The sequence below is a fragment of the Anomalospiza imberbis genome, chromosome 21, assembly GCF_031753505.1.
Source record: "Anomalospiza imberbis isolate Cuckoo-Finch-1a 21T00152 chromosome 21, ASM3175350v1, whole genome shotgun sequence".
Classification (NCBI taxonomy): domain Eukaryota; kingdom Metazoa; phylum Chordata; class Aves; order Passeriformes; family Viduidae; genus Anomalospiza; species Anomalospiza imberbis.
Window position 1 is genome coordinate 10,679,068 of NC_089701.1, and position 27,237 is coordinate 10,706,304.

The 27,237-nt window shown below is 49.1% G+C and overlaps 1 protein-coding gene across 16 annotated transcripts in view; it reads left to right on the forward strand.

Annotated features, from left to right (window-relative positions):
* Positions 1-27,237, forward strand: part of EXD3 (exonuclease 3'-5' domain containing 3) — a 254,131-nt gene that overhangs the window by 34,205 nt on the left and 192,689 nt on the right. For 12 of the 16 annotated variants that reach the window (XM_068211677.1, XM_068211679.1, XM_068211670.1 and 9 more), the window contains exon 2: positions 21,307-21,419. In XM_068211677.1, the coding sequence (XP_068067778.1) occupies positions 21,383-21,419 (37 nt within the window). In that variant the 5' untranslated portion in view covers positions 21,307-21,382. Of the gene's footprint in view, positions 1-14,789; positions 14,942-21,305; positions 21,420-22,508; positions 22,623-27,237 lie in introns of those variants that run through there. The other 4 variants (XM_068211675.1, XM_068211686.1, XM_068211671.1 and 1 more) reach the window with 3 other exon arrangements.

A 27,237-nucleotide genomic window follows, 5' to 3' on the forward strand; every position in this document is an offset into this window, starting at 1 on the left:
CAAATGACACAAAATCTCTCCTTCAGCTCCATTACCTAAAGTGTAATGCTCTGCTTAAAATCTTTCATAGTTTTTCCCACCAACCTGGTTGGGGTAGTTTAGTGAGAGCTACTCAATGACAAACATGGAGCAACACAGCTGTACCAGTATGCCTTGGGTATATATTAATCTGAGTGCTTTAAAAAATTAGAAATAACTCCCCAGTCCTGAGAGCTGAAGGTGTGCATGTGCCTTGTGGCAGTGGAAATGCCTTGTCTCCCTCAGTGTTTCAGTTTGCCATGTAAAACTAGAGGTAGCACTACCTGGTACACTCCCAGGCCATGGCTTCCAGTCTCAGTCTGATGTTTTTTGGTGCATCTCCGTCTGTTTTGAAGGTGGCAGCACTTGTGAAGAATTTAAAAAATCAGGTGTAATTCTGCAGAATTGTAATTGTTCTTCATCTGATTTCATTCCTCACAGAAAACTCCAAATCAACATACTGGTTCTATTTTCAAGAAAACACCCCTTCCCTTCCCTTCCCTTCCCTTCCCTTCCCTTCCCTTCCCTTCCCCTTCCCCTTCCCCTTCCCCTTCCCCTTCCCCTTCCCCTTCCCCTTCCCCTTCCCCTTCCCCTTCCCCTTCCCCTTCCCCTTCCCCTTCCCCTTCCCCTTCCCCTCCGGCATTCCCATCCCCACTGCCATTCCTCCAGGAGGGAGCTCTGAGAGCCGAGCAGGGCAGTACGGGGGGCAGCGATCCAGCTCTGAGCTATGGATGGGTTCAGCCTGGAGATTCCTTCCTGTGTGTAATCCTTTAGCACATTACATCTTCAGCAAGACTCTTCTAGTCTGTCCTCCTTTGTCCCACACAATCCCTTTGCTCCACAGTGAATCCCACAGGACCAAAAGTGGGGAGACTTTTCTTTTGGTGATGAACAGCAGCTTGTTGTAATCTTTTAAGTTCAAATCCTCTTCTGTCCAAAACATGTTCTTGCTGAGGCTTGGGCAGTTTGAAAAAAAAAAACGATGAGCAATTTACTTTTAATTTTTTCTCTTACTAAGCCTGATTATTGTTTTAATTACCCATTGTTATTGTTTGTGACCTTCCACTAGAATTGTTCAGTGTGAGTTTAGAAAGATTCCTGCTTTTATGTGCAGAAGGGTGTGACTGGGAGGAAATGTTTGTTCAGATGGGTGGAACCACTTATCTTTCTTGTGCTTGTTTTGTGGGACATTCATCTTTAGTGAGTGCTGCAGGGTCACTTACTGAACTGTTTATCGTCTCCAGAAAGAAAATGGTATTTAAGATTTAGCAGATTGAACTGGCTGCTCCCCTAAAGCCACCAGGTGATGCTGTTGACTGGGGTGGAGTGCTTGAACAACACTGATGCTTTAGGACCCAACTTGTAGCATTTAGGAAGAGAAGGAATCATAGAACCATGGAATGGTTTGGGTTGGAAGGGACTTTAAAGCCCATCCCACCCCTGCCATGGGCAGGGACACCTCCCACTGTCCCAGGCTGCTCCCAGCCCTGTCCAGCCTGGCCTTGGGCACTGCCAGGGATCCAGGGGCAGCCACAGCTGCTCTGGGCACCCTGTGCCAGGGCCTGCCCACCCTGCCAGGGAACAATTCCTAATTCCCAGTATCCCCCCCATCCCTGCCCTCTGGCAGTGGGAGCCATTCCCTGTGTCCTGTCCCTCCATCCCTTTTCCCCAGTCCCTCTCCAGCTCTCCCTTCAGGCACTGGAGGGGCTGTGAGGTCTCCATGGAGCCTTCTCTTCTCCAGGCTAAACATCCCCAGTTCTCCCAGCCTGGCTTTTTAGGAGACACCAGAAGAAACTGGAGGGGAGGGACTGGGTAAGCCTAAACTCCAGAGCAGCTTCCCTCTGGAATCAAAATCTTTTACATTGGATTGTGCAATACAGCCATGAGGCAGGAACTGAATGTGCTTTCATGAATTAACTATTAAAACTGTCCCTCCCTAATTTGTTGTTGGTGCATTTCTGGTTTGTGTCTGGAGGAGTCAGGGGTTGATGGGATGCCGGAAAGCCACCACTGCCAATTTGGAGTTCCTGCCTCCAGTAACTGGTGGGCCCAGTGCCTTGGCCATGATGAACGGGCAGTTCAAATGCTCCATGTTCCAAACCTCATTCCCTAATTTAAATGCTTTTTTAAAAGCTCTGCTTCAGTGTTTCACTTCTCATAGCCCTGGTGTAGGAGGGACAGGAGCACTGCACTGTCTGAGCTGCACTGGCCATGCAAGGCAGTGATGCAAAGCACTCCTGGTTCCGTACGAATTCCATGAGGCCCATCTGGAGACCGGACATGGGAGGTGTATGGCTGAGGAACAATTACTCCAGAGAGTTTCAGAGGTGAGCAGCTTCACCTCTGTCCTACAGAGCTGTGTGGCGCTAAGGAAAGGATTTTCAAAGGGGCCGCTTTGCCTGATGCTGGTGTTTTGTGGGTGCACTTTGGAAGTGTTTGATAGCTGAGGTTGTGTCTCTGGCTTTTTCAGTAACGAGAACTATGCAGATGCGTATTTTTAATGATCTGTGCACCTACTTAGTTTCTCAATATTAAGTACCGTTCAATTTTTAAAAAACAGTTGCAAACAGTTTTATATTTTAGTCATTATTTACATTTGATTTGTTTAGGGCAGGGAAGAAGCAAATATGCAGAGGGTTGACTTTTTAAAAAATATTTATTAAAAATAATTACATTACTTGATATTCAGATTAGATGTTTCTTATTTATTTAGAAGTCACCAGTTTAAAAAAAAAAACTTGCCTGATGAAAATAATGTAGATAAAGGCAGTAAAACTGTCAACTGCAGAAGAAACCACTGTGTCATTTCAGACCATGCACATTTGGGAACAGGTTCATGTTTCAGCTTCTTAAAACCATCACCTCCTGGTTTAATGAGCAGCATGCTTGTTAGAAATAAACTGAACCTCCAGGGGGGAACCCAAATGAATAATGTCCCACTTTTCATTAGAATCTCATTAGTTTTGCAGTTATGAGGTATAAATCAAAAACCATAAGCGAAACCAGCAGTCCCCAAAACACAGGGCTGTTCAGATTGCTGCTAATGGATGTCTGGCTCCTTTACTTTATGTCAGCCTGTGACTGGAATTCAGCAGGGTACCGTGGGGTTTTCAGGCTTGGGCTAGTTAGTATAGGTAATTCCTACTCACACGGCTGTGAAGAGGTGGGAATTCTGCTGCCAGTGCATTCCCGGGGGTTTGCATCTGCAGCCTCTTTGGGCACGTTTGACTTGGCCCGGGGAAGATGCAGTTTTAAAGAGTTTCTGCTACAATTGTGAAAAGCATCTTTTAAAAGGCTTAATTGAAACTTTTGTCTTCAATGTGTTTTGCAACACAGTGATTTTAATTTTAGTGAAATATGGATGTTGTGAAATGACAGAGATCTGAAAATGGGCATGAAAATAAAGGAAACTTTCAATGTGTTTCCATCACACAGTTTTTGCAAGCTTATATTAAATCAGATCATCGCAGATGCCGAACTTGGGGGTTCATGTAACTGGCTGAGATGTCCATTCCTTTCCATTCCACGGGGTACTATCTTCCCTGGATATTTGGAAAATCTGGATTACTGGGCCTTCTTTTCCTGCTGTGCTTTTTAAGCCAGTTGGAAGCAGGAAGAACTCACCATTGTCACTGCAGACCCTGATTTTTGGGACAGGTCATGAGTCACTGGGCTATTGTGGCAAAGGTGCATCTGTAGGAATGAGGGCCTGGCAATAATACCAAACATGAAGTAGATCAGTAGCAGCCTCATTTCCCAGCTCCCTTCAATAGCTTCAGTGGTCTAGAGTGGAAAAAAAATTCTCATGCTGTAAAAGAAAGATTGGGTTTATTTCAAAGACTGAGTGGGGTGCTGTGTTAGCTTCCCACTTCTGCAGCCTTTTCCATTGCCTGGCATGGGCCAGACCCCTTCTGAAATGACAGATGCAGGAACAGGCTGCACTCTGAGGCAGGAAAAGCACAACCCCACTCGGAGAACAACAATCCAAGGGACTGCTGCCTGTGCTGGGGTGAGGGGTGGTGCAGGTGAGAGCCTGTCCTTGGGCTGCTCTGTCCCTTGCCTGTCTGTCCTGGCTATGGGTCCTGTCTCTCTCTCCTCAGCCCCAGTGTTGTTTGCTGGGTGCTGTTGTTACCCAGCCCCAGCCCCAGCCCCAGCCCACGCGGGCAGCTCTCGCCTGTGGAGCTGTTCCATAGCCGCACCTTCGGGACAAAGCTCCACGCTGGCTTTTTGTGGTTGTGTCTGCTTAACCGCATGGCTGTTATGGTAAATATAGGAGAGAATGTATAGAGCAGTTCAAGGAAAGGAAAATGTCTCTAGCTGAACCAACTCCTATGGAAAATCCATTCCCATTTTTTAGTGTTACAACCAAAAGACAACGTGCCTGCATTCACATAGTATGTCACTGTACAAAGTGGCACCTTTCATACCAAACATTCACTCCCTGGGCCCAAACAGATTTAATAGCTGAGATTGGAGGGCACGTGCAAGTCTGTTCAAAATCTGCTGCAATTTGACACGAACATTGATTTCCTGCCAGCCTGCAAATGTAGGTCAGGAAAAACAGGTACTTGTTTCTACAACTCTCTGATGGCTGTGCTAGAACTCATGGGAGTGTTCTCCTGGCTTTTCTTTTTTTCTTCTTTGAAAAAGATTTGCATTGATTTATAAATCTTTAAATTTAGAAAGGCAAACCAGTCTTTCATTTTTTCCAGAAGTGCTTCATTCTTTCCACAATATGTGTTTGGAAGTCTGTATCTCTCTTACTTGGAGACTGGGGGAGAAGGACCAGTTTGAAATGTTTTACATTTTTGAGAGCAGCACAGGCTGCAGTAACAAGCAGTGTAAGCCCTTCCCTCCGGAGTGCCCTGGGATGCCACGTGGCCTCATTAACTTGGCTGCTCCAGGAACAGATTGAAAGCTGCTATTTTCATGGATATTGTTTAAAACTTGGCTGCAGTGATGAGGTGGGGAGGGAGAAAACAAACAACGGAGAGAGCAAGAAAAAGAGCCTTAAGGCTGATATTACTCTTTTTCTGGTTACAGATATGGAAAATGTTGCAATTTTGCTAGGATAACATCATTTTGGCTTTGATAAAATTCCATTTGGGATGTTTGCTTTACGCTTGCTGAATTTAACTTGGATTGAGATGAGGAACTTGTTCAGATTTGAACATAGCTCTGTGAAGTCTCTTGGTGGTAGGTTAAAAATAGAGCAGTTTTGCATTATTTTTTTCCCCTGCTGTGGCCTAGATGAGGTGCAAAAAGAAAGACTTTGCGTTGTACGTGCTGTCTCCTGGGTTTCATTCCCTCCTGAACACGGGGCACACCACTGTTATGTCTCCTCTGGAGGAGCTTTAAGCCAAGTGGCAGCTTGTCCAAGGTAGAGCTGAGGGAAGATGGGACACCTGGACACGTCCTTGAGTTCCTCAAAAGGGTGTGCACGTGGATGTAGTTTGTCACTCTATTCTGTCCCTGTGGATCTGTGAGGGAGTGGGGAGTGTTTCACTCTGCCTTTAGCCAGGAGTGGGGCTCTAGGTCGCTGTTGAACCCTGTCTGAAGTGTTCTGTGGAGAAGCAGGGGAGGGGATTCTCCCCCAGAGCTGGGCTGTGAGGGGGGATGTTGCTCAGGAGAAGATTAGTGTTGTTCTTGAGCTAAGCCCTTTGTCCTCCCCATTCTCTGCTGAAATTGCGCTGTCAGACGCTTCCTCCCTCAGTGGAGGTTTGGGGAATTCGGAAATTTGGACAATACAGTTGAGGGTGGATTTGACTGTGGAGGACCTCAAGCTTTCTGTTAGCTTCACCAAAAACCCTGAGCTGGAAGGGACCCCACTGGGATCATCAAGTCCAGCTGCTGGCCCTGCACAGACACCCCAACAATCCCACCCTGTGCATCTCTGAGAGCTTTGTCCAAACACTCTGGCAGCCTGAGGCCCACTTCACACTTTTGATGGGCACTGAAGGGTTTTCACATTTGGATATTATTCAGCCTTCCCTTCCCACTGCCCCTTCCTCCTCCTCCCCACTCCTCACAGAAACACCATGTTCCCTCCTTAGTCAAACCAGCACACAGGAGTGAATGGCCTCAGGTCAGAGACACCGTGGTCACCAGTTCTGGTCAGTGGAGTCTTGCGTGGCCTTTGGCTCCAGAGCACACTGGAAGGGAGTGACAAACTGTCCCAGCTTGTGTCCCTAGAGCTCGGGGAGCCTCACCTGGGAGGGAAGGGCTGCCTACCTACCTGCTTTCTGCTCCACTCCTGGGAATGACAGCCCTATGAAAGCTGCACCTTGCAATAGTGATTAATTTCAGTTTCAGGTACTGCATTTTAATTCAAAAATTCACCTACTGGGTAGTTTGAATTCCTTACAGTAAATCTGTAGAGACTGCTGCTGTGGTGTGAGTAAGAAAACAGATACTTTAATGAAGGAGGGCTCGGACAGGTAATGGTTTTTGTCCTGGTTACCCCTGGGGTGACACACCTGAGCAGCTCTGCTGACAGGGATGAATGGAGTGCACTGTGGGGAAGACATCCCCCACATCAGGAATACCGAGTGGGGCAGACCTTTGGATTTTGCAACCTACTGAAACACTGTCCTCGTTTCACATGAGAAAATAGCTGCCCTCTGTAACTGCTGTTGGTCATGTTCCATCCACAGATGGGGTTTCTGTGAGCTGAGCTGTTCCCCTGGGTACCCGGGGCTGGAGCTGTCTCTGAACGTGGGACTTGCTGAGCTTCCAGCAGCTGAAGAACAGCTTTTGCTGCTGTATTGTGCAGATGTGAGAACAAGCCTAGTGCCATCTGACCAAAGCTTTGGTGTTTGCAGATTGTTTCTTCCCCGGGACCAAGTCAAAGGAGGGTGCTGGAAATGCTTTTGCTGGAGCATCGTTTGCCGTTGCAGATCGATCCAGTTTTAACTGTCAGCTCTATCCAGGAATCCCTTCTTTCCCCCCTCGATTGTTTGCCCAGCCCTGCCGCGGCCGGGGACTCTCCGATGGCACAGGATCAGATGGATTGTTGGAGTGTCAGAGGCGTCATTGTCCCAAGCTTGGCTTCTGATGCTGCGTGCGGCCGCGAGCGGGGGAGCGACAGATGAGCCGAGGCTTCCTGGCGAGCGGGCAGCGCATCCCCCAGCTGTTTGGAAGAATTGAGGGAGAGAAAAGGGAGAAAGGCAGATTATCCCATTATGTTTACAGGGCATCGGTCACACAAACAATGACTATCCTCTTTGACAAGAGGATTGTTTAATTAGTTAAGGGTTTGATAGAGAGATGACTGAACATACAGTGCACTGAAGGCATCTGCCTTTTAGTACAGCAGGCACGTCCTCCCTGCCAGCCCTGGGCTTTTCCTTTCTCTCGAGGAGCAACGGAGGTCTCCAGAGCTCTGTTCCAAGTCTCAAAGCTGCTTACTTTGAGCATATGAAATGGAGTTTCTGTTATCTGAGAAGCAGAATTATAATTTAGCTGCCTGTGAACTAGTTCTGAGCATTCAAAAAGAGGGAGGCAATGTGAGTTATGCTTGGAAGCACATCTTTTTTCATGTGTGTATTCTGGTATTACTAGTCCTTTTATCTGTTATAGCTTTTCCCTTGCTCCTTTCTTCTTAATTTTTAATCTGTGACAAGCGTTGCCAGCTAAATTCCACAGAGTCTGAACTGAACTAGAATGAGAATCTGTGTAAAGAGGTAATTAATTAAGCATAGGCAAGTGGGTGTGAAGAGTGGAATTCCAAGTGTGTGCAGCGACTGTGGATGCAGTGTTACACTGGCTTCACCTTGCTTCTGAATTTGACCATAAAATCCAATTTGAAATACAGAAGTAATGAGTAGAGAGTGGATTTAACTAGTACATTGTAATGTTGGTGTTAACGTTGATTCTCATCTGTGTAACTCCTCAAAAGCAAGGAGTATACAGAATTTAAATCAATATTCAGTACTTCAGAAAATATTCCAACTCAGCCATGAAATATTTATGCTTAACATCCTGCTGAACTTGCAATGGTTTGCTTGGATTTAAATTGTTATCTGCCTTTGTACCCTAATAAATACCTCACAAATAATTAAACACAACACATTCTGGGTAATAAGAAATAATGTAGAAATGCAATTCTTTAAATGAAATCTACAATCTAAAAACGTTCTGTTGCTGTATCTTACTTTCAAGTCAACATTAGAAGCCACTTTGTATCTGTATTATTTTTTAAGGTTTAAGCCTCCTGTTGTTTTTTTTTCTTGGAGAGACTTTTCACACTTTGTAGTGTTCTGTGGCCCCAGCAGAAACCCCGCTGCTCTATCAGAGCGTGTGTCATCAGCTGTTTGACCACAGCCAGCGAGGGGCTGGAGGAAGCGTTTTAAATTCACAGGGGGGTTGTGCATCAAGATGCACTGTCCAGCACTGGGGACAGGCTGTCATTGCGGCTGCCGGTTACTGCCCTGGCCGCCGCCAGCTCCCTCTGTGTGTGCTGAGTGGGGCAGAGTGGGGAGGTGTGCTGTGTGTCAGCGTCCTGCCTGCTCCAGACAGGGACAGCAGTGCCACTGACAGAGCTGAGGGAAGCTGAGGGTCGAATTCCTCCCTCTCAGACAACAGGATTTGTTCCCTTAGTGTTCCTAGTGCTTAGTTCTTAGTCTTAGAGGGCTGCAAGTGTGTCCCAACTCTCAGTAATAAAATAATCTGTATAAAATAAGCCTTTCTCCAGGTTAATTAAAATGTACAAACATAGCTGCAGCCTGGAACTGTGAAGATGTTATCAGGGCACAGACACTGCTCTTGGGGCCCCATTCTGCTCGTTCTTTACCCATCAGTGTGGGGCTTAGAGTGCCCCAGGGGAGCTGAGCAGGGACTTTACAACTGACCCCTGCTGCTTGCAAATCTCGTGGAAGTTTCTGGAGTCCCGGCTTGGTGCCTCACTTTTTGCTCAGAGAGGTTGTGGGCTCCCTATCTCTGGAAGTGTCCAAGGCCAGGCTGGACAGGGCTTGGAGCAGCCTGGGACAGTGGAAGGCGTTCCTGCCCATGGCAGGGCTGGAATGAGATGAGCTTTAGGGTCTCTTTGAACCCAAGCCGTTCCATGATTCTAAATTCCTATTACAGCTTCCTAGGGTGATGCACAGCATTCTATAAGATGTTCTTTCTCCCACTAAATACAAACAGCCTTTCTGTCAATGAACAGCTTTCCTCTTGCTGCGCCCCTGCGTCTCTGGTTCAGGTGACTGCTGCCACAGGTTGCTTCTCTCTTCCTGTTTTCCTCAGAGTGAAGCTAAAAGAGGTGGCAAAAGGACCTTGAAAGAAATTCAGGTCGAGTATCTCATCAGCACAGGATGCTGCTTCATGCTGTTGTACCAGCGAAGGTCGCGTTCCTCTTTGGCAGGAGCTGTGCCAACTTCACCACCCACGCTTTGACAAAGGGTATTGTTTTACCATTTCAAGTGATTAATAATTTTTAGGAAATTGCAATTTTCCATTTGCAGCATGTCACCTCTGATTTCCTCTTTGCGTCCCAGAGGCTTTGGAGAAGCTGAGGGGCACAGTGAGAAATGTGCTTGTGCAACCAGGATTACCTTCACAGAGTGGGGGAGGCTGCAGTTCTTTCTAATCCAGCCCTATTTGAGAACCAAGTCAGTGGCTTCCTCAGCCACCAAATAATGTTTTCCTTAATTGCCATTAGGCTGTGAGAAATTTCCTCTCCAAAACTGAGTTTAAATAACAATTTTCCTGCGCGTTATTTCCATTGTTAGCCTGCTAGAAGTCCCTGAAGAGGGATGGCAGCAGCCCAGGGTTGTACAGAGCTTGGAGAAAGGATCCCCTGCAGAGGTGCAGTCAGGTCATCACTGAATCCAAAGTGACCTCAAACAAGATGAGGAAACACATAGGACGGTAACAAGCAGCAGTGCTGGATCTTTTCAGCTCGTGCCTTTCCTGTTTCTTGCCCTTTTTCTGGGATCTCTCTTCATCATGCAGGAAGTGCTGGGACTTCCTACCCTGCTCTGTGCTGCATGGAATATAGACAGGAGAGACATTGCTGTGCTGCTCATGTTCATACTGGTGTCAAAGCTTCCATGCCAGCGTGTGCCCATGAAAGAGATGTGGTGTGAGCAGTGAGGAGCCAAGGAGATGCAGCCCTTGTGTTGTGGCTGCATCCAGAGCACCCAGCTCTGCTGCCATCCCATCCTTTGGTGGCCCTGTGCACCACGCAGCCTGCTGGGGGCTCAGGGAGGAACCTGAGGAGCTGATGTCCCATACAGCTGAGATGTGCTGATAACAGCACGTGCTGTCCTGGTCCTTCAGAGCCCACCATGAGCAGGTGTCACCCAGCACCACCTCAGCAGTGGGGCTGGCTGGGCTGGTGATACCAGAGGAGACACCAGGGCTCCCTTTGGTTTGCTTTTCAGCCCCTGCAGTTTCTGGTAGGCATCTGCAGACTCCAGTGGGGAGTGAGGCAGGAGAGAACCACAGGGTGAGATCTCTCTCCAGTGGTTCCTTTGATCAAGTGAGGACTTGTGTATTTGTCATGCTTTACAGCAGAGGTGCTCTTGGCTTTGTGGCTGAGCAGTGCAGACACAAACTATCTTGATGGAGCTGATTTGCTGTGCTGTGAACAAGTGAATTAGATTAGAGCATCCCAGAACAGACATGGCATTTCAAGTCCAAAAGCAAAGGGGAGGAATCCCAATCCTGCCAGCAGTTGCCCACAGTTTTGCTGTTTTACTTTGAATTTGTTGCCAGTTGTTCAGATGCCAAATAATTTGGCAGCCAAAAATCAGATATGCCTGCCCATGCCTAAAGGAGAATAATATGTTTTTTCTGACATTTGTATTATTTTATGGGTTGATTCATCACTACTTAAAGGTTTTTCAAAAGGTGGTTAAAACTATGCATAGACTGTAGTACTTTCCGAAAAATTAGAGCATGATCATTGCAACTCTAACTACAGCTAGTAAGTCATACTGAGAAAACACAAGCCTTTCAGGTAAATAATGTTTGTGGATGTGGAACAGTCCAAAAGCTGGGCAAGGCCACATTTTTCTCAACTTCTGAAGACAGTGGTGGAGACATCTGTAGCTACTGAAATCTCCTGATCTGAGCAGATGTTTCACAGTGACTGTGCATGTCGCTGCTCAAAACGCTTGTGAAAATTAACCTGAGCCTTTGAACTGGAGTATCTGTTCCCCAGTCTGACCCAAGTGTTGGGGGTGAGGCAGGAGGAGGCTGCAGGTAAAGCCTTTGCTTGTGCATTGTAAGGAGAACCAAAGGGCGAGGAGGAGGCTGCTGGAGACCCATCTTCCAGACATGTGGAAAAACCTGGCTCCCTACCCAGGAGCTTCAGGAGTGGTTTCTCTGTGCCTGTCTTCCAGGAGTGCTGCCAGGAGAACAAAACTGCAACTTCACAACTCTCCTTATTTCCTCCTTTAGTATCATCTTCTACAAACTTGATTACAAACCAACATCCCTTGTAAAAGCCACCAAAGGTGATCTTGTTTATCCCACTGGTGGCTTAATCAATCACTGCACTCAGAACCTGCTTCCCTAGCCCTTTACCTCCTGAATAAGCTTAGAGAAGATCTCTAGATCTGAGCTTAGAAGGTCTCTAAGCTTGTTCAGAACATAAAACATGAGGAACAAATACCCATGAAGGAGTTTTGAAAGGAATTTATTATCAGGCATGGTGGAGATAACACTGACATGGCTTGGGAAGAGATGAGAAGTGCACAGTGTGTGGCGAATAATGTGATTTGGCTTTTTCCTGACCTTGTGGGATTGGACACTATTCCTGCTCTCCAGCAGAATGTTGTTTCTCTCGCTGTGGGTGTGAGTGTGAGGAAGTGTACAAGGAGAGTGTGGTGCAGGTACTGGCTTCGTGCTTGACAAAGACTTAACTGAATTTGATAAGCAGCCTTAAATGACCTTGAGGTCATCTGGTGATGACAGTGAAATTAAACTTTTTCAGGAAGAACAAGAGGGAACAGAGACATTGCATGGGTGTCAGTCCCCCAGGTGCCAGCGGGTGGGATTGCTCAGGACAGAGCTCTTTCCAGAGGGTGGGGAAAACAAAGCCACCAGTGCATTGTAAGGCATGATCTTGTAACAAGAGCTACTGGTCAAGGTCTCCGACCAGCAATCAGTCATCCCTTAATTTATATTCCAAGTAGCAGTCAGGATCTTCAGCCACAACAAAGCCACAGTGTCCTGCAGCTGTTCAGCCATCACCAGATGTTGCAGCTGATCGGTGCTGCAGCTCCTGCTTCTCCACCCTCCGTCCTCCAGCATTCCTCTCCTTGCTGCCATCAGCAATGAGGATACTCCCTGCAGGACAGGGGAGGACTCACCCGGGCAATGATGTGGGCAAAAGGCAAACAGAAATGAAATAACAGGCAAAACTTACTAAAACAAGCCTGTCATTGACCCCGTATATCAGATCTCAGGGAGAAAAAACTCAGAAGATCTGAGTTAATCGTGACAAGAACCTGGAAATGAAAACACCAATAGCTTGTGGAACTTCTGAATTCTGGCACGGTTTCCAAGGCAGAATAGCAGTGCCTGGAAGAAGCAAAGGATCTGCCCATGCCCCTGAGGCTATGGGAGCTGTGCAGGCTGCAGGGCAGGCTCCGCTGCGGCTGCTGAGGAGCTCCTGGCCAGGGCGGAAGATGAGGAGCTGCAGACAGTTGGGATCTGAGGGATTTGCTAGTAACAGGGAAAACAGAGGAAATGGTGATTTGAGAGGAAATCCTTGGATTATTGTGCTTTGATTCATGGTTAGACATGGTCTGGAGTGAAAGTGATCAAGGAGGAATACACGCAGTGGAGCTTCAGCTCCTGTGAGTCAATCGAAAGGCAGATAGGGAGAGAAACAGATCGGGATGGAGAAAATTTAGCAGATTTCTAAAATTACTCATCCATCCTATAAAAGCTTTTTGTTTAGTGTTACATCTGCATCTGGAGGTATTCAAGCAAAACCCTGGGGAGAAGGAAAGCTTCAACACTAATAAAAATAAATAAAAAGAAGAAGGCGGAAAAAAGGTACTTTCATCAAAGACAAACCTTCCTCCCTCCCTTCTTCTGTAAATGATTCATGAAATTCTCTCTGTTTCACCTGGGAATTTGCTGGAGCATGTGTCAGTCAGAAGGTGGTTGCATTTACTTCACTTTTACCAACACAGCTGTACTCCCAACCCTGTGCAGTGGGGATGTGACTGCAGAGTGTCTGTGGGTGATCCCTGGGGACACCCGCCAAGGTGTGGGATTCATCCAGAGGTGGGCTCAGCCCGTGTCCCCGTGGCACTGCTCTGACCCTGCCCAGCAGCTGCACTCGAACATTTGTACCTTGCTGTGTGTCAGCCCAGAGCTCAGTGGTTTTGTACAAATCCTTTCACCCACTGTTCTCACTGATGAGCCAGAACTGCGAGCTCAGCCCTCGCCCAGCCAGCTGGGCTGTCCTGGCAGGGCAAGGCGGGACAAACATCTGGTGACACAAGGGTGCAGCTGCCATGGCCACTGCTGCCAGAGCCTGTCCAGACAAGCCTTTTAGAAGTGTCAGACTCTGGAGGATGCTTCATGCTTAAAAAAAAAAGTCAATATGCTTATGAGAGATAATAAAGTTTCCTCAGCGATCCAGGAGGGAACATTCAAACGCTCCATGAGAGAGCTCTGGACAGATGTTGGTAATACTGGCTTAACACTGCTGCCTAAACTTGAAATCCAAGTCCTAGGAGCAGTCAAAGTGTCTGAAGAACTCACACTGACGCAACCCTGGCTCTCTTTGGGAAGTGCTGAAGTCCTACATTGAGTCCTCAGAGGAGCTGTGCTCACAGTGTTAACAAAGCTGTTCTGGGACAGGAAAAAAGCAATCTAAGTAAGCTCTTCCAATGTGAGAGAGCTTAAGATCCTGAGACTGAGTTGTCAGCATTTAAAGTAACTCTGCTGGATCTCCTTATAAGAAGGATTTACATGTTACTATTACAATCACCCTGATTACTTAATCCCCTGACATTTTAAAGTTTTCCAAATTTTTCTATATTATAGTGGTTTTCAGTGGTAGCCAAAATTTGGAATGAAACTCATGAAGTGTCTTCAACTGAGCTATTTTTCTATTTGCTGAGAATTTTTGTTTACACTTTGATTCTGGCAGAAATCCTGCTTTGCCTATTTCCAAAGTTGTTCCTTGTGGTGTTTTTTTTTTTTGTTTGTTTGTTTTGTTTTGTTTTGTTTTGTTTGTTTTTTTGTTTAAGGTCCTGGTTTGAAGGTGATATGATCCTTTGAGATTCTTCTGAAGTGCAGACCCTTTGATAGGCTAAGTATGGCCTGCATGGGTTTGAAATAGCTCTAGAAGTGCCAGTCTGTTCAGCAGCTGAGCTCTCTGTGCCTTAACCAGGGTGTGCTGTCGCCTCCTCACAGCCTTCCCTACAGAAGAAGCAAGAATCAGAAAAATGCAGACAATAACAAGACTGAAAATCAACCTCTGAAGTTAACACATCCCAAAGTATCAGGTTTCTGTTTCACTGTTGCCTGTACACAGAAGTTTCTGTTCTTGGTGTTCATTATTCCCCGGGAGCCTTCCCATGCAGCACAGCAGGGTCAGGACGCTGTGCCTTGGTTTAGCAGGGTGGGTGTCACTGGTCACAGTCAGCACCTTGGGGTGTCTCTGTTTGACACACTGGGGGTTGGACACATCAGACACATGACCCAGGTGTGTGTGGTCACCTCCCTGTCCTTCCTCAGTGCCAGGTTGCCCTGGTGGAGAGGTTGGCACAGGGACCCCTGCCAGGCACAGCTCCTGTGCTGTGCTCAGGGACAGGGAGGGGTCACAGCTGCTGTGTGCCATGGGTGGCGTGGACACTGCTGAGGGAATCTTGCATCAGGAGGGTGGGACTGGAAGGGTTCAGACAGTTCCCTTCCAGAGATGATTCCCTCAGGTGGATGAGGGCTCCCCTCCCAGGTACAAACCTTTCAGAAATAAGGGAGAGGATCGATGCTGCCTGCGGGGAACTGGGTAGTGCTGGGAGATGGAAAGGATGATAAATCACAGGGGTTTTAGGTAACCCGGGGGTTTAGGTGACCCCGGAGACAGGAGAGTAGGGCACGTCCCTGTGCGGGGTGTGCGTGGTTCGCAGAGCAAACCCGGGGCAGAAGGGCCTGCTGGGATCAGTGTAATTTTACAGAAATAGCTGAGCAGACACATAAAAGATATTAAGCTCCGAGCTATTAATGCAGCAAAGGGAGCCCGGCCCCGCGCGCGTTTGTCAGCAGAGGGTGCCAGAGCCCCGCGGCTGCTCCGCGCACCGGGGAGCGCACGGGAGCGCACCGGGGAATGCACCGGGGAGCGCACGGGAGCGCACCGGGGAATGCATCGGGGAGCGCACCGGGGAGCGTACCGGGGAGGAGCGCACCGGGGAATGCACCGGGGAGAGCACGGGAGCGCACTGGGGAGGAGCGCACCGGGGAATGCACCGGGGAGCGCACCGGGGAGGAGCGCACCGGGGAGGAGCGCACCGGGGAGCGCACCGGGGAGGAGCGCACCAGGGAGCGCACCGGGGAGGAGCGCACCGGGGAGGAGCGCACCGGGGAGCGCCGAGCCTCCGGGGCTGCGACACAGCCTTGTCGCAGCACGGCCCTGGCAGCGCTGCCCGGAGCCACTCCGGGTGTGCTGGTTGTGTCCAGGGTTTGCTTTCCAAGTGGCAGGAGGTGATTGATGGGTAAGAAGAGTGAAATGAGTAGGGAGAGCTGGGTCGTGGAACTCTGCAGGGAGATACATTCTTTGGTATCCAGGACTTCCTCCAGGGGTTCAGGTTGTACTTATGCCCTTGGGGTCACAACAATTTGCTTATTGATGTTAGGAACTTGGACAGGAATTCCATGAAAATTACATTCCTGTCAAGCTGGCGGGCTTCACCATGCTGAGGGGATGGCCTTGAAAATCCAACAAACTTTGACAGACATCTGCTGATGTTTTGTCAGCTGCTTTCCAGTTTTAATGTCCAAGCTAATGAGGCAGAGGGTGTTCTCTGGAGCAGCGTGGCTCTGCTGGCTTCTGCCATGAGTGTTCTGCTTTGAACCTTCAGTGCTTCCAATGAATCTTATTATGACATGAATGGTGGGAAATTATTAAATTGCTCCCATAAATTATCAAAAATCAATAATCATTTAATAAAAATTCCATTCAAGTGAAGTGATCTCCTTAGAATAAGCTCCAATCAAATGAATTCATACAGGAGGCAGGGTCGTGTCCTGGCCCCTTTGCTTCTGTGGTGCCAGTGGTCCTGGTGGTGCTGAGCAGCCCTGTCCAGACGGGAGCTCGTGGAGCCCTGCTGGTTTCAGGGCCCTGGAGGGTAAGGAACGTAGCCTGGGGTTCTTCACATAGACCCGGACTCATGGCAGGCACTGGCTGAATGCTGCCTTGAATTTTCTTTTTTATTTTTTGCTTCTTTCAGTGGTTTTTTTTCTATATCCTTATCACAGCAAAGTGAAGTTTCTATTTCTGAGTAGTTAAAAGATTTATGTGATAAGAGGAAGTCTGTAAAATTAAATGGAACTGCGATTCGCATTTCAACCTGAAATGCAGAGAGGCTGCAGCCTCTTCATCACTTCTGCCTACTTTGAAAGAACATATACTGCAGACACAGCTTGTGAAAGGGCTCGGGAGGCTGGTCATTTGTGACACACTGCAGCCTGAGATGCCAGAATCTAAGCAAAGATTTTGAGTGGTGTAGCTTAGCTGGGACATTGTGAAGAATGAAGCTTGTGTGAAATTTGTGAAGAATGAATGCTGGGTTTGTAGCTGATGGGAGCTAAATTGAAGCTAAACTGGGTTGGAGTACAGAATCCAAAGTCTGTAAAAGGCAATGAAAAGGCACCCATGATCTTCAGAGGATGCTTTTGCAGGCACTCCTAGGACTACAGCTCCTTCACCCATCTCCTAACTCATGTTTTTTTCTGGGGAGGGGTCCATGACACTGGAAACTTCAGAGCAATGTGCAGCTTCCTCCCATGGGGCAGCTCCCATCTCTGCTCTGGGACAGGGACAGGAGCCAGGGAACAGTTGGGGCTGGGCCAGGGCAGGTCAGGCTGGAGAGCAGGAAAGGTTCTTCCCCCAGAGGGTGCTGGCACTGCCCAGGCTCCCCAGGGAATGGGCACGGCCCCGAGGCTGCCAGAGCTCCAGGAGCGTTGGGACAGCGCTGCCAGGGATGCCCAGGGTGGGGTTGGTGGGGGTCTGGGCAGGGACAGGAGCTGCACTGGATGATCCTGGTGGGACCTGTCCAGCTCAGGATATTCTGGGATTCTGTATATCTTTTTTTAGCTGTGTGTGCCTGTATGTTCTGTAACACCAAGGCAATAAAAGGACCGTCGTAAAAATGTGAAATAGGCTTCAAAACCCCTGTATGAAGACACCTACAAATAAGTACTGCTTTGTAGTGTTTGTTTTCTTGTTTCTAAATATTTAAGTTAGTCTCACTTCATAGTTTCTAATATTTTCCATACCCAGGCAGAATAGAAACCTCCTTTTTTGTTTTGGGGACATTTTCTGAGGACAGATAAGATTTTTTATATGGTCACTTCACCACTTTTCTGAGCATTAAGGGAAGCACCAGCTCAGGCAGAGCTTGCGGTACCAACCCAGAGCTGATCCCGTGGAGAGTTAACAGACTGTCAGGAGGGAGACTTCCTGCTTTTCCCTGCATGAATCAGGAGCACCTTGTTCACTCCAGCCCAGCCATGGCCCTGCTTGAACTGAAATCACTCAGAAGGAAACCAGTGGCCCCCATTCCCTGTCTGGCAGTGGCTGTGGCCTCCGCTGTTACTGAGGAAGCAGAATGGGAGCTCTGTTCACACCATCCCCATCCACCTGGGGGTTGCTTTGACGCTGGGGCAGGTGTGAGCTGCAGGCAGGGCAGCTGTCAGACACTGTCCATCCATCCATCCATCCATCCATCCATCCATCCATCCATCATCCATCCATCCATCTATCTTCCATCATCCATCCATCCATCCATCCATCCATCCATCCATCCCTCATCCATCCATCCCTCATCCATCCATCCATCCATCCAATATCCATCCATCCATCCATCCATCCAATATCCATCCATCATCCATCCATCCATCATCCATCCATCCATCCTTCCTTCCATCCATCATCCATCCATCCATCCATCATCCATCCATCCATCCATCCATCCATCATCCATCCATCCATCCATCCATCCATCCTCCATCCATCCATCCATCCATCATCCATCCATCCATCCATCATCCATCCATCATCCATCCATCCATCCATCATCCATCCATCCATCCATCCATCCATCCATCCATCATCCATCCATCCATCCATCCATCTATCCATCCATCATCCATCCATCCATCCATCCATCCATCCCTCATCCATCCATCCCTCATCCATCCATCCATCCATCCATCCATCCATCCTTCCATCCATCATCCATCCATCTAATATCCATCCATCCATCCATCCATCATCCATCCATCCATCCATCCATCCATCCCTCCATCCATCATCCATCCATCCATCCTTCCTTCCATCCATCCTCCATCCATCCATCCATCATCCATCCATCCATCCATCATCCATCCATCCATCCATCCATCCATCCATCCATCCATCCATCCATCCTCCATCCATCCATCCATCATCCATCCATCCATCCATCCATCCATCATCCATCTATCCATCCATCATCCATCTATCCATCTATCCATCCATCCATCCATCCATCATCCATCCCTACATCCATCATCCATCCCTTCATCCATCCATCCATCCTTCCATCCATCATCCATCCCTCCATCCATCATCCATCCATCCATTGATCATCCATCCATCCATCCATCCATCCATCCATCATCCATCCCTCCATCCATCATCCATCCCTCCATCCATCATCCATCCATCCATTGATCATCCATCCCTCCATCCATCCATCCATCCATCCCTCCGTCCATCCATCCATCCATCCATCATCCATCCATCCATCCATCCATCCATCCTTCCATCCATCATCCATCCATCCTCCTGCCTCAGCACGGTGTTAGTCAGGCTGACTATGTGCACCCTTAGCTCTTCTGGCTGGAATACAAACCAAAACAATCCTGCATAGCGCCAGCCATGAGCTTGACATCGCAATCAAGAGCTCGTCAGTGACCACACCTGCTCTGGAGAAAAGCCAGCAGTCCTTGGAGAAGCGGCTTGGCAGCTCTTTGCTGAAGCCTTTTCCTTTGGCTGTTCCATGCTGGGTTTCCAAACAGGGAATACTTTGAAGCAAGCAGGAGACACTCATGTCAGCAATTGCCTTCTTGTGGGCCATGACCCACCCCTGCACTCTGATCACAGCATCCTGCAGGACTGAGCACGTGCAGTTATCTTCTCCCACTGGACACACTTGATTTAAACCTAATGGAAAAAGCTACAAACTGGATCCTGACCCAAAAAATAGCAGGCAAGGAATGAGAGAATAGCCTTTTGAATGGAGAACAATGGAATTACATTTCAAGTTAATTCCTGAATTACTCTCATATGATGTCAAAAAGTGAGGCTTGAGGGATTTCAGATCATGTCAAGGTCAAAAGAAGCCCCGAGAAGAAATTGTGACTTGTGACTTTTTTACTGTTCAAAGGAATTGAAGTGCCTCAAGGTGTCTTCTGTTGAGAAACATCTACTGTAGTAGAAGCCCCATCTTGGGGCTTGTTAGAGCTGCTCTAGATCTGGGTGGGACCCCAGGATGCTGCTGAGAGGGAGGCTTTGGTTCCCTGGCCCCCAGGAGTCCTCAGGTCCTGCTGGAATTCCCATACAATGATATTTGAAGGGGGTGTCCTGAGATCCAGTCCAAGCTCTGCCATCTGTCCAAGCCTGTGTTTGTTGGTTACTGTGGTGGGGTCCCGTGGGACACAACCTGGAAAGCCACTGCTTGTGAATGGGGAAATTCTTCCCCTTTGCCCAGCTGCTGAGCAGAGCCAAATTCTTCAGAGTCCTGGACCATGAATCTGCCATTTCAGTGGGTTTGTGTTTTTTGACAAATCATAGATGAATTACAGCCCTTTTTGTTTTCTAGGAGACCAATGGGATAAAGTGTGTTTAGGCTAAAACATATTTGTTCCATTTTTGGTATCTTCCCCTCATACATGCCCTGGGTTTTGGTTTTTTTTTTTTTTTCTTTTCTGTTTTTTTTTTTTTTAATTTTGGAGCTAAAGACCTTAGAGAAAGCGAGTGCCCTTTGCTTGCACAACATGTTGAGGTTAATTCTGACTCTCTGGATCATATCTACAGCTGCTTGGCAGATTTGCTCCCAAAGGTGACCCTCCCATTGCCTGCTTAGAGTCCAAACCTTTTGAATGGCCCTGAGCGACATACACCTCGTGTTAAACGTGGGGAAGAGACTTCCAGAGTCACAGATCATCTGTGGAGAGCAGGAGGCTGTTCCTGGGAGGCCATCTGGATGCACTGCTTGTTCTGTGTTGTGTCCCGCTCCCTGAGGCCTCGCTTCCACTGCTCCACAACAAACCCAAGGTGCTTCTGTGCCTCCAGCCAGTACAGGGACTTCAATCACTTGTTGTTATTGCCTCTCTGTTTGTGTTTTTCTAAGCATTTGTGTTCCACCAGCACACTCAGAGTGAGTGCTCTCGAGGGGGAATTTCCTTCCTGGTAAACAATCCTGCAGTGTGATTCAGCAGGAAGGATGTGGTGGTTAAGGCACTGGACTGGGATTTGGGAGACAGGAGTTCTGTTCCCAACTCTACCACAGTCAAGATGTGATGGTGAGTGGAAGGGCAAGCAAACAAAGAGGAGGAGCTGTGTAGCTGTGGCAAAAACACACTTTCACATGGCCTGTTAGTCCGGATTGGGGTTAGGTAAATCTGGGGTTTGCATAGAGTCATAGAATCTGCTGAGTTGGAAAGGACCTCAGGATCATTGAGTCCAGCTCTTCACTCTGTGCAGGAGTTTTGTTTGGCTACTCCAGTGAAGACATTAGGGACTCCTGTTTGTGCTGTTCAAATCTGGAACTCAGTTTATTCCAGGAACCCAGCTGTGTTTTTAACTCCATGTTGTTACCTTCCATGGGCTCTCAGATGCCACTTTCCAGTGGTTCTTGGTTGACTCGGTTCAGTTTCCCATTGCACTCTCTGATCTTCAGGCACATGTCCTATGGCTCCTACACCAAGTTGTACATGCATGTAGGTTCTCCACTCTCCTGCTAAGTTCAAGGACAACAGACCACACACAAGATTTTCTCTTTCTCGCACAGGGTGAAGCTCCTACAGTTTGACAGTAACTCTACATTTTCTTTCCAGAAACAAGAGCTTGGGCTGCATCTCTGAGTTTAGACCTCCAAGCTCAGCATCCTGATCTGGTGCCGCCTTTGGGAGGATGAATCAGGACAATTACTCAAGTGATCCGCCCATGGGTGAGTTTTCATTCAGCATGATTTGCTTTCCATTTATTTTCTTACTGCTATTGGAGAAGAATGCTGAGTCACAAATAAAGCAAAACATGTGAATCAATGCCAAATTGCATGCCATAAAGATTATTGGATCTTTGAGGTTTCCTGTCCACATCTGGATATCAACATTCCTAGAATTCTAGTCCAGGTTAAAAATTTTTCTAGTAATTTTTTTCTGGAAGTTCTCACCAGTTCAGAAGAACACAGGGGTTTTATTACTGTATTACACAACTTATTCTGCTATTTGCCTTAACTTAGTTTTCTCATTAATTGCTTTGGTAATTGGTTACCCTTTGCAGTAAGGGAAGATGTGCACACGCCATTGTCAGGTATGTCCCATCAAGTCCGAGGGTCAGGGTCCCTGCTGGAGAGATTGGATAGACAGGAATTTGCTACTTCTGGCTCAGACCTGCCATAAATTTGCTCTCTTCTTCCATTCCCATCTTTGGCTGTGGGAGCTCACCGAGTGCTGCTGGCAGTTTGTGCGGAGAGAGGCGGATGCCAGGGACTGTGCCTGCGGCCTCCCAGGCTCTGCTCAGCCTGGGCTTTTTTGGAAGTGTCAAGGGGCATTCTTAGCTCTGACGTGAAGGCTATTTTTTGACAGTTCCCATTGTTCCCCACTCTTTGTTCATGGGTGAGGTCTTTTTGTCTGATGCCTTTGTCAGAAATAGAGGCTGTTAGGAGAGCTGTCTGCTCACAGGTTGGGGGAGTTTTCTTTTGTTGTTGAGTCCTGAGACTTTCTTCCTTGCTTTTACAGACTCGCTTGGGCAAACTTGCCCAGAGAAATGAGGGGATTGCTGGGATCTCCCCTTGCTGGACCTGCAGGGAGAGGGGTCCTCAGAGCCACCACCTGTGCCCTGCTCTGGCTGTCCCAGGCCACATGGCTGGGGCAGAGCAATTTGGGGTTCTGAACATCTGCCTACACTAAAGCCTCGCCATTGTCTATGGATTTGAATCTGGGACTCAAAAATGGAAAATTTTAGAAAAATTCCTGTGATAGCATGAACTATCTATTCTCTAATACTCAGCATGTACTTTTATTACTGTGAACAGGTGATGATGACACATCAGGATGTCATGGAGATTCATGAATCATCCACAGAAGGACCTAGAGGCTGGGTTTGGGGAAAAAGACATTCAAGCCTCTGTAACATATCCTGGATGCTCGTGAGAAATGTCTGGTCAGAATATTCATAGATTGCTCATTGCAGCCTTATTTTTTTGTAGGTGTAATAAATGTTGTGGTTTGAGTTTAGCTCCACTCTCTAAAACAGGCACAGGAATGAATCTGTCTGGAGGAACTCCTTTTCAATGTATGACTTATGAACATTTTACACCTCCTGTTGAAATGCTTAGTCCTGGTTGGAGTCAAGTCCTGGCTTAGACAGGTGTATCGCTGGTGATTTATTTCCTGACTGAGGATAGGGATCTTCCAGTCTGGACCTCCATTTGTTCAGCTTCCGGCACCACCTATTGAGTTTTACATTGTTGGTTCATTTCATTCTCTGAGCTGCCACTGGAGCTATACTTAGAGAGGAAGGATATTATAATCTTGTGAAAGATTAAAATACTGTTACTGTAATCCAGCTGGAAGGGGAGACCTTTTCTCAGGGTGAGAGACAGCCAAGGTTTTTCCCATTCTGTCCTCCCCTTATATGCAGGAAGGAAGTACTGGCACAGGCCCCCTCAGCTTCCTGACGGCTCAGGAGCGCGTTTGCAGACACAGCCCTCTCCACCATCCATCAGCAGCAGCCAAACAATCGCGAGCGCGAGGGGAAAACACCCGGCCAGGATAAACACCGGGAGCAGAGCCTGGGGCACAGCCTGGGGCACGGCCTGGGGCACAGCCTGGGGCAGAACCTGGGGACAGAGCCTGGGGCACGGCCTGGGGCACAGCCTGGGGCATGGCCTGGGGCAGAACCTGGGGACAGAGCCTGGGGCAGAACCTGGGGACAGAGCCTGGGGCACAGCCTGGGGCACAGCCTGGGGCATGGCCTGGGGCAGAACCTGGGGACAGAGCCTGGGGACAGAGCCTGGGGCAGAACCTGGGGACAGAGCCTGGGGCACAGCCTGGGGCATGGCCTGGGGCAGAACCTGGGGACAGAGCCTGGGGACAGAGCCTGGGGCAGAACCTGGGGACAGAGCCAGGGGCACAGCCTGGGGCACAGCCTGGGGGCAGAGCCTGGGGCAGAACCTGGGGACAGAGCCAGGGGCACGGCCTGGGGCACAGCCTGGGGCATGGCCTGGGGCAGAACCTGGGGACAGAGCCTGGGGCAGAACCTGGGGACAGAGCCTGAGGCACAGCCTGGGGCATGGCCTGGGGACAGAGCCTGGGGCACAGCCTGGGGCACAGCCTGGGGCACAGCCTGGGGCACAGCCTGGGGCAGAACCTGGGGACAGAGCCTGGGGCACAGCCTGGGGCATGGCCTGGGGCAGAACCTGGGGACAGAGCCAGGGGCACGGCCTGGGGCACAGCCTGGGGCATGGCCTGGGGCAGAACCTGGGGACAGAGCCTGGGGCAGAACCTGGGGACAGAGCCTGAGGCACAGCCTGGGGCATGGCCTGGGGACAGAGCCTGGGGCACAGCCTGGGGCACAGCCTGGGGCATGGCCTGGGGCAGAACCTGGGGACAGAGCCTGGGGACAGAGCCCGGGGCACAGCCTGGGGCACAGCCTGGGGACAGAGCCTGGGGACAGAGCCTGGGGCATGGCCTGGGGCACAGCCTGGGGACAGAGCCTGGGGCACAGCCTGGGGACAGAGCCTGGGGACAGAGCCTGGGGCACAGCCTGGGGCATGGCCTGGGGCAGAACCTGGGGACAGAGCCTGGGGACAGAGCCCGGGGTATAGCCTGGGGACAGAGCCTGGGGCACAGCCTGGGGCATGGCCTGGGGACAGAGCCTGGGGCAGAACCTGGGGACAGAGCCTGGGGCACAGCCTGGGGCACAGCCTGGGGACAGAGACTGGGGACGGAGCCCGGGGAACAGCCTGGGGCAGAACCTGGGGCACAGCCTGGGGCAGAACCTGGGGACAGAGCCTGGGGCAGAGCCTGGGGCACAGCCTGGGGCATGGCCTGGGGCATGGCCTGGGGCAGAGCCTGGGGCACAGCCCGGGGCACAGGCTGGGGGCAGAACCTGGGGCACAGCCCGGGGCACAGGCTGGGGGCAGAGCCCTGCAGCCAGCACCAGCCAGCTCCTCTGGGGCTGGGCCTGGCAGCAGGCACTGCACATTTGCTGTCCTTCCCTTTATCATTAAGTATCTTAATAATCAAAGTTCTCCTTCAAATAATAATCTCAACAAATGAGAAAGGGATGAAGGGAGACAAAGGGCTGATGTTTGCTGAGGAGCTGCTGTGCTGGCAGGTGGTGGGGCCTGGGGCCAAGGAGGTGCTGGGGATGCTCTGGGCTGCAGAGCACCCCGGGTGATGTGTGGGTCACTGTGGGTGCTGGAACAAGGCAGAGCTGTCTGTCAGCTCTTCAGGACAGTGCTGATGGAAAGCCATCCGTGATGCCTTAAGGAAGGAGGAACCAAGTCAGGTGAGGGCCACACTTTTGGCTGGATCAACTTTGCTTCATAGGATTCTCTCCAAGAAGAGGCTTAGAACCAAACTGGCACCTTTTTCTCTTTATCACTGCTTTTGTTTAAATGCTGCATTACAATATTTGGGTCATATTTTCAGATCTATCTACTCTGTAACCTGTTTTTAACCATTCCTTAAACCAACCAACTATTTAGGTTTATATTTTTCAGTATGGCTCTAGCACCCTCACAAACCTTGAGCTGGGAATTTCTCCCTACAAGTACCTGAAGGGAGTTTGTAGGGAGGTGGTGGTGGTCAAACCACAAACCAAACCCCCTGTGCCAGGGGACAGGCCGAGAGGAAATGGCCTTAGTTGCAACAGGGGAGGTTCAGATTAGATATTAGAAATTTTTTTTTTTTTTCGCTGAAGGAGTGGTCAGGCTCTGTGCTGACTACCTGCAGGAGCACCTCCTCTTCCCAGCCAAATGTGCCTTTCTGGGGTTCTTTCATTCTTTCTCCTCTGTTTCACATTTTTATTGTCCTTTGTCTGGGCTTGCAGCAGGCATGGGGTGGGCAGTAAGCTCCGTAAATGCCTTTACAACACTCTACAGGACAGAAATAAATTTTTGTTTAAGGTCTATAAAGCATGCAGGATTATGGAACCCTCATTTTAAAGCAGTGCTTTCTGGAGTGCTAACACTTATTTTTAAATCTATCAGAAATGCACATAAGCAAAAGCAAGTGAAAAAGAAAAGAAGGTAAAAAGTTCCTGGGGATGGGATGGATAATAAACAGCAGCTCTGGCTGCATGGTTATAAAAACATTAACCCAAAAATTTTACCCATCTGGCCTAGAGCTAGAGAACAGCAGGTTTCCCCATGCTCAGTGCTGGGTCTAGATGCTGGAGGTTGAAGCTGTCAACTTTAAAATAAAAGAAGCCAAACTCAGCAACCTGGTTTCAGGTCCTACTGCAGCCCCCAAGCCCCCAGCCTGCTGGTGGCATTTGGTGCTCTCATTTCCCTGTTTGTGAGAGCGTTAACCTTCCCCTTTGTGAAGCTGTGTGACTGTACACGGCAAAGTGCTCACATTACAGCATGCAGCATTTTAAAATTTTCTTCTGGAAAATAACTGATTGTGTGTTTGCTAGTCCTGGGCATCCTGTTTGGAAGGAGGCACCACTCAGGTGTGATTCTGGTCAGGTCAGGGGGGTGATTCTGCTCAGGTCCTTCACGCGCTGATCTCGTCGTTACTTCATTCACCTAATGATGCACTGTGACAGCAACGGGTTAAAGGAGAGACAGGACTGTGATTTTTTTGGCAGTGTCCCATGAAGTCCAAGAATGCCAGCTGGAGATGAACCCTTGAGCAATGAGGGGAATGTGGTACCCTGGAACAGGACCGGATCCACTGCAGGCATTGAGGGGGTTGTGTCAGGACACTGGGCTGGAAGGACTGGGAATTCTCAAAGAAGGGAGAGCAGGCAGGGACTGTCAGCCTGTCCTGACATGTGGCTGTTGTGGTTCATGGCTCAAGGGAAGTCTTGGGACGGCCAGAGTCTTGGAAAAGACAAAGAAATAGGCTTGTGATAGTAAGTGCTGTTTGCCCAGGGATACAAAAACACCGTGTGCCTGGGAAGAATGATGTTTAGATTGGATATGTGGTCATACAGCAGAAACTGATGGATAATGAGGGAGTTTTCCAGGAATTGCCTCCTGGTCTCTACATTCCTCTTTGCAAAAAGGCATGGAGTATAACAGCTGCTTCCACCCACTCTGGTTCTTTCATATAAATCTAGTGAAGAAAAGGGTCAAGTTAAATCCAACTGTCCCAAATACCTTCCCAAACCCTAGCAAGGTTCAGGTAACAAGCCTTGGTGGAAGAACATCCTGTGAAATCAAACAAGCACTAGTTAGGAGAGAGACAGGAGGTGACACTGTCCTGCAGCCCAGGACCATGGTGCTGCCACTCAGTGCTCGGTACCATGCAGTGCCCTGGGAGGCTGCAGGGCTCCCTGCACCTTCTCGTCCTGCTGCACATCTCATCCCTGGGCAGATGTGCTGTGTGCCCTGGGGGAGCAGGGGCTGCCTGCAGCACGTAAGCACAGCTCTCCAGCCCAGGTGCTGGAGCACAGCCCTGCCCGTGTGTGTGGGCAGGGAGGGACTCGTTTTGCTGCAGTGGGAATGGGGAGCAGTGGACACGTCTTGCTCAGAGGCTGCAGCAGGCTTTGCTGTGTGTGATTGTGCCTTCTTTTAAATTAAACTATTT